Source organism: Mytilus trossulus, chromosome 9 (genome assembly GCF_036588685.1).
Source record: "Mytilus trossulus isolate FHL-02 chromosome 9, PNRI_Mtr1.1.1.hap1, whole genome shotgun sequence".
Classification (NCBI taxonomy): Eukaryota; Metazoa; Mollusca; class Bivalvia; order Mytilida; family Mytilidae; genus Mytilus; species Mytilus trossulus.
The window spans coordinates 53,252,815-53,264,854 of record NC_086381.1 but is presented as its reverse complement, the minus strand read 5'-3'; the positions used below and the strand labels follow the sequence as shown (position 1 = coordinate 53,264,854).

The following is a 12,040-nucleotide window of genomic DNA, read 5'->3' as shown; positions in this document are numbered from 1 at the left end:
ACCAGGACTAAATTTTATATATACGCCAGATGTGTGTTTCTTCTACCAGACTCATCAGTGACGCTCGAATACACCACTAGTCTAGTCAATGTTGTGAAAAATGGAGTCTTTTAAAGCTCTGCCAATAACACCAAATTTCCGAAAAGCGCATACACATTAAAAGAGCTTTTTTACTTTTATTTCTAAATGTCAATATGCTAATATTGATTTGTTTGCCAAAAAATATAAGTCATCAAATTTTTTTTGATTTATTTATTTCAAAACTATTTGCAAGGCAATTGATGTTTCATCATTATCTATTTTACACCCGCTTAAAGACATTATCTTGGATAATGCATTCTTTTTTTTGTGTTAATTACTATTCAATGAGTCAATGAATCTATAATCACCGAATGTGTTTATTATACTCCCACAACTGTATTTAAATATATATAGCCTCTAGTGGCTTTGTGTAAAGTTGTTATCTGGAAAACTCTTAAGTGAAATAACCACTAATTATTGATTGTTTTATGTTTTATAGTCGTTAGCTCAGCGAGAGGACCAAGAGGAGAGGATTGCTACATTAGAAAAACGTTATCTGAACGCCCAACGGGAATCAACATCTCTTCATGATCTCAATGATAAACTGGAGTCAGAGTTAGCTACAAAAGAGAGTCAGTTAAAAAGTGTAAGTTTCACTGGTGAATATGACATGTATGATGATGTAATAGAACTTTCATTGGCAGGTTTAATCAGTACAAATCAATGTGTATTGGAAGGTGTAATTAGTTGAAAAGTAATTGTTTAGAAAGGTATACAAATTGATTTCAAATTTTACAACTGATAACAAAAAAATTACATAATCATTTCTCTTTTGTAAGTTGGATTTTATAAATATTTAATTGTTTCTATTCAAGGTACAGTAATCAATGGAGTAATTGTTTTTGGAAGTAGTCTGCTGTATTATTTGTGTTTAGAATACAACATGCACATGGAGAAGTTAATCTTGAAAAACATTACTGCAAACCCAGAATACAAATCATCATTTAGTATAATAAAGTTTACAGCAGATTCCATTGAGTATGCTGGCAAAGGTGATATCTATGGTTAGCTTGCTTGCTAGCTGAACTGTGAAATCATTATTAGGTAAGGTATACAACCCTCCTTTCGAAGTAGTCTAGTCCTACAGACAGATTGATTGGTTATCTGTTGGACTAGTCTACTCTTAAAGGCCTTAAAGGAGGGTAGTTTACCTAATATAATAATTACTTCACGGTTCAGCTAGCAAGCAAGCTACCCAAAGATATTAACTTTGCCTACACATTCAATGGAATCTGCTGTAAATTTATAGATCTCATTCATTGTTTAAAGTCAGATATTGAGAATACATTATCTTTTCTTGAAGGCATACACAAATTAAAATAATGTCATTAAGTAATGCAGATAAAAATGAATGTCATTTATAAAAACCAATGCCTTTTCCATGGTTTAAAAGAATATGATGATTGTATTAAGCTCAAAAAGATTTTTTGTTTACACAAAGCATATGTTAGTCTCATGACCTTATTATTGACCTAGTTAAAAAATAAAGTTATTTAAATTGCAGACTGAAGAAAAGGTGCGAGCGACACAAGAGAGACTAGAACTTGCCGAACAAAAATTACAGCAATCATTGAAAAAAGCTGAGGCATTGCCCACAGTAGAAGCAGAACTAGCTCAAAGATTAGAAGCATTAACTCAGGCAGAGGAACGTCATGGTTCAGCAGAGGAACGAATGCAGTTAACTGAATCCAAACTACATGAGAAAGAGACAGAAATACAAAGGGTATACTTACTTGATCATTTAAATCAGCTTCAATTCTGGTATTTGTTCATGCACTGGTTATTGCTTTGTAAACCCTAGTTAATACTTGTCTGCACAGTAGTAAGGGGTATATCACTTTTTGCCTGTATGTCAATTCCTAAGTTTGTCTGCAGAAAAAAAGGTTTTGAGATGCTCAATCAAATAATGGGATTGTGAGCCAACTGTACATTGATATGTGGTCAATTATACTGTAAACTAACCAAATTTCATGACTTTCATATGTTGAAAAATACCGCAAACATAAATCGTCACCAATATGTTAAACTTGAAACTATCCCTATTTAGCAACATCAAACAAATTGGAAATCACAGCTTTGAATTGGCATGAAATTGGCTAATAAGGGCTACACGCACAATTAAGTATTCACGAACATAAATTGATTTACAGTTATCAAAGGAAGATCCCTATTTATTTTTAAGTCACAAGGTCAAAGTTCAAGGTCATAGTTTCTTAAAGTTGATTTGTGAAGCACAAAACTTCAGTTGGAAATCATAACAGAAAAGAATTATGTCTTAAAGTAAACAGAAAAAAACTATGCTCTCAAGATAATATTAGCTTTTCTCTTTTACATTGGGGATGTGATATTCCTCATTAAAGGTTGTTTAATCGAATTTCTTGCTTTTTCCTCATATTTATACAATACATGGACACCAGCAATAGCATTTGTAACCACAATTTACTGTAAATGTTGCATTAGATGATTCTCCTATTCTTTTATAGTGTCGACAAAGAGAGAAGATGAATGAAGAGCATAATACAAGATTATCACAAACTATAGATAAATTATTATCTGAATCTAACGAGAGGTTACAACTTCATCTTAAAGAAAGAATGCAGGCATTAGAAGAAAAAAATCAACTAACTCAAGAATTAGAAAGTGTCAATCAGGCACTAGAAGAAATTCAGAATGAAAAAGTGAGTATCCTCTTGCTGTGAGCTACAGCCATCTTAGTTGGTTCATTAGGACTTAGAGTGTTAACTTTTAGGCCAAACCAAAGCAAAAAAGATAGATTTTTCCATTTAACACACATTACTGAATTAGCAAATCAGGTTTTGTAAGGAAAATGATATTTGTGTGTGACATCAGGCATCAATTATCAGTTTGTGTTTTGCTAAACTATCTGTCCCATGGAGCATTTGCTAACATCTCTGTCATTTGGTCGCTGATGGATAGTTGTCTTATTAACAATTATTCTGCACCACTATATTTTATGTTGTAACAGATTAATTACAAAAACGGACATTATTAATGCTAAAAAAACCAACTGGGATTTCAAAATGAAAAAGGATTTTATGCCCACTAAATTCAGCTTTATAGCGTGTATAGTATTTCTTCCTCCAAGATACATGACAACAGTTTTAATTAGTACTACATGATGTTAAGTATTTGTAAACCGCACAATGTTTTGTGATACAGTCTGTTGGCTGGCTTGTGTGTTTATATGATGCTGAACTAAAAACTACTACATATACTTGTTACTGAAAATTCAGAAATCAATATACATGTTTATTGTTATGAATCTGAGAGACTGGTCGAAACTGTGTAAATATTTGATGTTTTTAATATTTGTTTCCTTGCAGGAGAGAATGAATGAAGATTTAGCAAGGGCTAAAAAAGAAATTGATACTCTTAGGCAGCAACTTGAATACCTGGCTAGGTAAGTGTTTAATTATCAGAATACCTGGCTAGGTAAGTGTTTAATTATCAGAATACCTGGCTAGGTAATTGTTTAATTATCAGAATACCTGGCTAGGTAAGTGTTTAATTATCAGAAAATGTAGTGAGTTAAGTAAGTGACATAACATAAGAAAAAAAAAGAAAGAACAAGCTTGAAATGACAGTATTGATTGACATATAGAAAAGAAGTTGTGGTATGATTGGCAACGAGACAACTCTCCACAAATGACACAGAAATTAACAGCTATAGGTCACAGTCTTTCAACAATGAATAAAGCCCATACCACATAATCAGCTGTAAAAGGCCCTGAAAATCACAAATGTAAAACAATTCAAACCAGAAAACTAACAGCTTAATTAATGTACCAAAACAAATTAATGAAAAACAAATCTGAACACAGCAACTAAAGATAACCACTTATTTACAGGTTCCTTCTATATTTTGTTAATTTATCAATAAGCTTTGTCAAAATATGAAATTTTGAAGATGTTATGTAAATCATACCAGAGTTTGTCAGTCACCAATTTCTACAAGAACTATTAAAAAGTTATATAAATTAAATGTTTGATATTTGTTTAAATCAGAAAAAATAAAAAGTAATGCTTATGAGTTAAAGTAGCTGTCAGCTTTTAAATTGTAATTTCAAGTATGGGTGGTAGTTTGTAGTGAATTCTTTTTATGTATAAATAGTATTGATAATACAATATTTCCATTTTCAGGCCAGGTTCTGGATATGTGTTACAAAGTCCCAGTGAAATATCACGGCGGACACAGCGCGGCAGGGAACATGCTCTTAATGATGATCCTACAAAAGTATGTTTAAATTACAAAATATTAAATGTATAACTCCACTATCTTTTTGAGCAGTCCAATTTTGTTGACTATAAATATTAGTGATAAAATCTCTGAACAGTAGAAGATAAAAGCCAAACGAATAGTCAAACACATTAGTCAAAACAAACAATCAGTGCCTTAGCAAAAGATAAAATAAGAAAAATAGACAAACATATTAACCACATCAAAAACAGCATAGAAAATTAAAGAACCCCACCAAAAAACTTGGGATGATCTCTGTAGGTATTCTCAGTTGAATGGGTTATTCCTGGAGTTACATCAGATACCCCCTTTAATATGAAAATATTATACAATATTAAAATTTAACTGATTATTTTAAAGTCACAAAATCTTTATAGTTAATATCTATCATAGTTTCTGTAAATAGAATTTGTATGATAACAAATCAACTTCACAAAACAAGAGTTAAGTTGAAACATTTTATTTAGGAGTTTTAATTATTCTTGTTTTCAAAATTCCAATAGGGTATCATCAGTGAGGGAAGATCCAATGTAAAAGTGAGGCAAAAGACCAGAAAATAAATTGCTTGCAAAAATTAGTTGGTTTACAGTTTTAATTATGGTAATATTCATTGTGTCCCTTGTTTCTCATTACAATGTAAAAGTGAGGACTGTTTCATTTAAACATACATGGCACCCAGGGATGACACATTCGAAATTAGTTTACCCTGTGTACATGGAATATTAGAATTTCATTTCAAATTTCTAAACAGAAAAATATTTGACACTGACTTATTCTAGTGGAAGTTTTGAAGTGCCTTCCCACAATCCCAATTAATTCTTTTTGGACAACACTGGGAAGGTATAGAGGACCAGCATGGAGGAATTTGTTTTATATAACATTGCTTTTGATTCTAATAGGTAACATTAAATGTGCAGGAATAGGAAAAGACATAGATCCCAGACAACGGACAATTGGTTTTAATAATATTGTTAAATGTTTTTGTTTTAATAATAGGTAAATACATTAAATGAACAGGAATGGGAGAAGATACAACAACAGCATGTGTTAGCTAATGTCCAGCATGCTTTTGATACCAGTGATACAGAAGAAGATAGCGAGTCAGTTCTGGGAACGTTTGACATGTTGTCACCTAGTGGACATACTGATGCCCAGACCTTAGCCTGTATGCTACAGGAACAACTTGACGCAATAAATAATGAAATTAGGTAGGTGTGGTGGATTCCACAGATATAATGCTTTAATTGCCTATTGTGTAGGCAACATAAAAAATATAGATTGTCATCCATTTTGGTGTCTGCAAAATGATGCTGTAAACCAACTTATTTTTCTTATTTAGCCCTTACTATCCCATTTTACGTCAATTCAATTTCCCCATTTTTATACCCCCGCTTTAAAAAAGGGGGGTATACTGTTTTACCTCTGTCTGTCCTTTTGTCAGTCTGTCAGTCAGTCCGTCCGTCCCATGAATATTTTCGTCGCATTTTTCTCAGGAACTACAATACAAGGATTTCTGAAATTTGGTTTCAGGGTTTATCTAAGTCAGCTATACCGTGTGATGCGTTTTCAGATTGATCACTTGACAACTTCCTGTTTACCGAATACTTGTATGATTTTACACATGATAGCCAAGTTGAAAATTTTTCTTCACATTTTTCTCAGGAACTATACAATACAAGGATTTCTGAAATTTGGTTTCAGGATTTATATAAATCAGCTATACCGTGTGATGCGTTTTCAGATTCATCACTCTACAACTTCCTGTTTACCAAACACTTGCATATTTTTACACTATTTATATTATCCACTTGCGGCGGGGGTATCATCAGTGAGCAGTAGCTCGCAGATTCACTTGTTTAATTTGCTTGATGTAGTTCAATGAGGGAAGATCCAAGTTTTACTTATTCACAACTTTTCATATTCGCATTATTTTCTTCTCGGCAAAAGACCAGAAAATAAATTGCTTGCAAAAATTAGTTGGTTTACAGGATTATTTCTAAATTTTGGAAGAATTAATATCTCTGTACAGCAATTGTCAGTCATGGAATTAATGTTTTAAACTTTTATTTACAATACCAGCTTGATCAATTATTTATCAATTATAGTTTGTCATTGTCCAAACTTATATATAACTGCCATATAATTAGAGGATATAAAATAAACGACTTGGATGGATGAAAATTTACAAGTTTTATAGGCCTTACATTTGCAGGTTAAAGAATATTCAAGAAATGATTTAATTGATTGCTTTTAAACCAGGATAATGTTTTTATCAATCTGAAAATAAAAGATGCTTTCTATCATTGTTGTATATTATTTAATCAGATTTTACCTGTCAATTGATGTTGTTGCTTTGCTGTTTTACTTTTAAACTTTTGCAGTTTGCTTTCTGTTATTTTTATTATCACCACCAGCAATTATTTAGAGGAAATGATATAACTAAGGGCTGTTCTGGAAATATATTTTTTAAGAGTTTTTGGAGACATTTTTATCTAATTTTCAATGTCAGAGGGGTTTAGTCTATGACCTGTTTTAGCATTATGTACAAGGTTAAAAAAAATTATTGGCATTTGGCGACTGAAATAAGTCTTTGAAGGCCACCATAATTAATAATGGCACAGTCCAAATTTATTTGCCCAACTGGTTCAGTCTAATTTCAAGATGATATTTTTGTTTATAGTTATTCAATAGAAAAGCGTTGCATTTATTTTAAATATTTATAGAGAAGGCTATGAAAACAAAATTGAAAGGTGTAGATTATTAAAGTTTTTGTATAATTTCATTCATATTCCATTCACTTCATGAATTAAGATCTTTTATTCAGTGTGATTATACATCATGTACATGTAGAACTTTTATTACAGCTATTTGATGCTTGATGCAAATCAAACAACAATCATTCTTTATAGTTGATTTCTGCTTTATCATGAAGGTCTAGTTCAACTAAAATTTGTGTAAAGATTAAGGTGGTACCCAACACCTTCACTAAAATTAATTTGTCTCGTTTAATTTTCATAAAATTTTGACAAAGTATTTACTTTGACCCTTTGACAAAAATATAAAAATTTCAAAAAATTTGAACCAAGCATTTTATCAGAAAAATTACACTGGTTACAATGCATTTAACAGTTTGACAAACACTAATTTTGATCATTGAAAAGCTTAAAATTCCCTAAACAATACAACGTCATTAAAACGTTTAGCTGATTTTACAGAGTTATCTCCCTGTAGTGTTAGGTACCACCTTAAAGATCAGAAAAGTTATCACTTTTGGATATTTTCTTGAGGAAGTTAGATTTGGGTTACTGCTAAATAGTAGATAAGAAATACGTTATCTTTTATACTAATAATACCATTAATATATAATCTTTTTCAGTGAAATTAATGAAAAAACAAATCCACGAGGGTAATTTGTAGTTCATATACTTATATCAACCTTCAATCTTTGTCTTGCGTGTAATTAACAGGGAAAAATAACTCTTGTCTCTGTCTTATAACATTATACTGGCTTTAAGGGGATACAAGTCTTGTGATAACAGTGTATGATATGACAGCCAGTTCATCAATTATTAGAATTTTGGATTTAACTGAAAAATATATCAATTTCAAAAGCCAACAATAGTTGAGAATATTTCATGTTTAAAAAATTTAAAAAAACATTTTGAGAAGAAAATCAGTTAAAACTTAGAACTTACATGAGCTCACAAATTTTAAAAGATGCATACAACTTAGTTGATTTAAACCCTATGGTCCATCGCTCCTACCCATTCATAGACAAAGATTTGCATTTTTTGCTAGATTCTTTGTATGTTAAAATTCTGTTCAATATGCATTTGAGAATTTATAATTGCAGTCTTTCTTGTATTTAAAAATCAGCACTGCATACATATAATAAGCATTTAACATTGAGTTTTGATGAAAAACTCTCTTACCACATCTATATAATTATATCATATTAGCTTGTAGTGAATTATAACATGCTTTATTTGTGAGATTAAACTTTGACGACAGCTTATTGCTAGATTTCAAGCCAAATTTGTATGCAAATTATTTTTATATTTTTCTTCTTGAATTATTCTATAGAATGTTCTCTCTTACAAAGTTGTTATCATCACTGACATATTTAAACTCAAATTCATGAATCAATATTGAGGTTTTAGAACTATTGGGTTTTACATGAAATATCTTGAAGATATAGCTCTTTTACAATTTTAACCATAAAACTGGAAATAAGACATCACATATATGATTGATATTGTGCCCTCCAACAATGGAGGGAACAAACTTGTCTAACCAGGGGAGAGGAACTGCTAAATAAACAATCATCTTGAAATTTATAGGAAGGAAACTCAAATGATGTTAATAAAAAATACCTACTGTTAAGGTCAGTTTATAAGGATCTTGTATCTAAGAAACTGTAAATTGATTTACATTGTTTTTGTTCTTGGTGGGATTCCTATTTGTACATGTAGTGCAGTTTTCAAGTTGATAATTATTTTTAACATGTTAAAAGATAATTTGATTTTCTTTGATATATTTTCAATTTATGTAACATATATTTTTCATTTTTAGTTCAAATCATAAAGTAGCAAGTTCTGATCAAGCCCATCTAGTATATATTCACTGTCATATGCTCAATTGATCATATAGATTTTTTAGTTGCTATTGATTCATGCATGATTATATTTTTAGCTCACCTGGCCCGAAGGGCCAAGTGAGCTTTTCCCATCACTTTGCGTCCGGCGTCCGTCGTCGTTGTTAACTTTTACAAAAATCTTCTCCTCTGAAACTACTGGGCCAAATTGAACCAAACTTGGCCACAATCATCATTGGGGTATCTAGTTTAAAAAATGTGTGGCGTGACCCGGTCAACCAACCAAGATGGCCGCCACGGCTAAAAATAGAACATAGGGGTAAAATGCAGTTTTTGGCTTATAACTCAAAAACCAAAGCATTTAGAGGAAATCTGACATTGGGTAAAAATGTTTATCAGGTCAAGATCTATCTGCCCTGAAATTTTCAGATGAATCGGTCAACCCATTGTTGGGTTGCTGCCCCTGAATTGGTAATTTTGTGGAAATTTTGCAGTTTTTGGTTATTATCTTGAATATTATTATAGATAGAGATAAACTGTAAACAGCAATAATGTTTAGCAAAGTAGGATTTACAAATAAGTCATCATGACCGAAATGGTCAGTTGACCCGTTTAGGAGTTATTGCCCTTTATAGTCAATTTTTAACCATTTTTCGTAAATCTTAGTTATCTTTTACAAAAATCTTCTCCTCTGAAACTACTGGGCAAAATTAATCCAGACTTGGCAATAATCGTCTTTGGGGTATCTAGTTTTAAAAATGTGTCTGGTGACCCGACTATCAAATCAAGATGGCCGCCACAGCTAAAAATAGAACATAGGGGTAAAATGCAGTTTTTGGCTTATAACTCAAAAACCAAAGCATTTAGAGCAAATCCAACACGGGGTAAAATTATTAATCAGATCAAGATCTATCTGCCCTACAATTTTCAGATGAATCTGACAACCCATTGTTGGGATGCTGCCCCTGAATCGGTAATCTTAAGGAAATTTTGCTGTTTTTGGTTATTATCTTAAATTTTATTATAGATAGAGATAAACTGTAAACAGCAATTATGTTCAGCAAAGTAAGATTTACAAATAAGTCAACATGACCGAAATGGTCAATTGACCCCCTAAGGAGTTATTGTCCTTTATAGTAAATTTTTAACAATTTTCATAAAATTTGTAAATTTTTATTAACATTTTCCACTGAAACTACTGGGCCAAGTTCATTATAGATAGAGATAAATGTAAGCAGCAAGACTAGTAAAGTAAGATTTACAAACACATCACCATCACCAAAACACAATTTTGTCATGAATCCATCTGCTTCCTTTGTTTAATATTCACATAGACCAAGGTGAGCGACACAGGCTCTTTGGAGCCTCTAGTTTAAGAATTTCATTTATATTGAATTTTATTTTTGTGTGCATGTACTCCTTCAACATGTTAATTCAAATTGTTTAAAATACAAAGATTTTTCAGGATCTGTGACTGAATTTGTTTATACTTTTAGACCAAAAATGTATATAAAAGATCTTCCCTTTTCAGATTGATACAAGAAGAAAAAGAATCTACAGAACAAAGAGCCGAAGAATTAGAAAGCAGGGTAGGCAGCGGAAGTCTTGATGCTATCGCCAGCAGATGGCGTACATCTCCACCCCTCAGTGGTAGCTCCACCCCTACACCCAGGACGATTTTGTCCAGAGATTACCTACAAAAATATCACACTGTAAGTCCCATGGAGTCAGCACTTCTCATAACTTTTTGGTGTTTTCAAACTTTCTTCATTGCTGACTCCAGAAATTACATAAAAAAAAGCATGCTCTATCATTTGAAATCTTAACACCATGTAAAATATCACAAAGTACTTGATAAATTAAAATGGTAAACTTTTGTTTGCAGAATCAAAATTAAAATAATAAACCCGGTTTTTAAATTTCGAATATACAATCTGCTGCAAAATATACGTTTTTTTGTATCATCCATATTTAAATTTCGAATTTGATAGCTTTTGCCTCTTAAGTCTGGTTAAAATTTAAAGAATCATGTATTTAAAGTCATTGTCAGCCTGGGTCTTGTAAATAGGATGTGTCCATCTCCATAACAAAGATTAATTCTACTTTGAAAGTTTTGGTTCGGGTTCATATAACAAGTTTTATTTTATTTCTCTGATATGTTGTAACAGAATTAAGGTGTTTCATGGTCAGTCGTTTGCTCTGATTATTCAGATTATTTAATTGTTTAATTCTTTAATTGATCACTAAACTTACATGTATTTCTAAAAAATAAGAACTTAAACATTTTCACTTATTGAATTGCATTTCAATATTTAAGTAATTTATTTGTTATCTCAAATATTGCAACTTGTAACAAGGAAAATATGAAGCTTTCCAAATTTTGTAAATAAAAAAGTAGCAGTCTAAGAATTTTCTATTATTTTTTTTTACATTTTTTATTTCTAAATGATAGAGCATGTTAACATTTGGTTTTTAGCATGACAGTATTACACATTTTTGCTGTTGTATCTCAAAATTTGTATAAATATATATATTTAGAAGTGGTATTTTCCTTATATTCAATTATTTATTAGATGTGTTATTTGCTAAAACACATATATTAGATACATATATAGATTATATATATTTATATATTTGGAATTCATTTTGCATTTCATTTGAAATTTTCCATCTTTTTATTTAATTAGTGTATTGAGCGATCACAAATTTCTTATTTAATGTATATATCTGAGTTAACTCCCCTTCTCTCCCTCTGCTGGCACATCAATTTGTTATATGTATGTTATAATAGTAGACTAGATCATGTTTAGTAGTAAAATACAACTCATAAAAGCATACACCATTCAGACATATCGTTTTATTCTACTGAAATTTGGCAGCTTGTGAACGGCTGAATCGCAGTACAAAGTTAATTTGCTCACATTTTCAGAAATCAATATTTTCATAATAAAAAGAAAACAGAACCAATATTAACAGTTGTCTCTTTTTTCTGATTTTAAGTTCATTTCAATTATCAGTTGATTTCTTCATTCTTTATTTGAGAGAAAAAAATGAGTTGTTTTGCAAATGTGCTGTATATCCCTGACTGATTTAAGGTTTTATAATTG

General features: G+C 31.0%; 1 protein-coding gene across 13 annotated transcripts in view; it reads left to right on the top strand.

The window, feature by feature from the left end:
• The window catches only part of LOC134683115 (liprin-alpha-1-like), a 50,164-nt gene that overhangs the window by 20,709 nt on the left and 17,415 nt on the right, over positions 1-12,040 (top strand). For 4 of the 13 annotated variants that reach the window (XM_063542220.1, XM_063542218.1, XM_063542214.1 and 1 more), the window contains exons 7-14: positions 521-667; positions 1,586-1,804; positions 2,565-2,759; positions 3,426-3,502; positions 4,243-4,336; positions 5,336-5,547; positions 7,716-7,745; positions 10,465-10,522. In XM_063542220.1, the coding sequence (XP_063398290.1) occupies positions 521-667; positions 1,586-1,804; positions 2,565-2,759; positions 3,426-3,502; positions 4,243-4,336; positions 5,336-5,547; positions 7,716-7,745; positions 10,465-10,522 (1,032 nt within the window). Of the gene's footprint in view, positions 1-520; positions 668-1,585; positions 1,805-2,564; positions 2,760-3,425; positions 3,503-4,242; positions 4,337-5,335; positions 5,548-7,715; positions 7,746-10,464; positions 10,646-12,040 lie in introns of all 13 variants that reach the window. The other 9 variants (XM_063542222.1, XM_063542221.1, XM_063542216.1 and 6 more) reach the window with 3 other exon arrangements.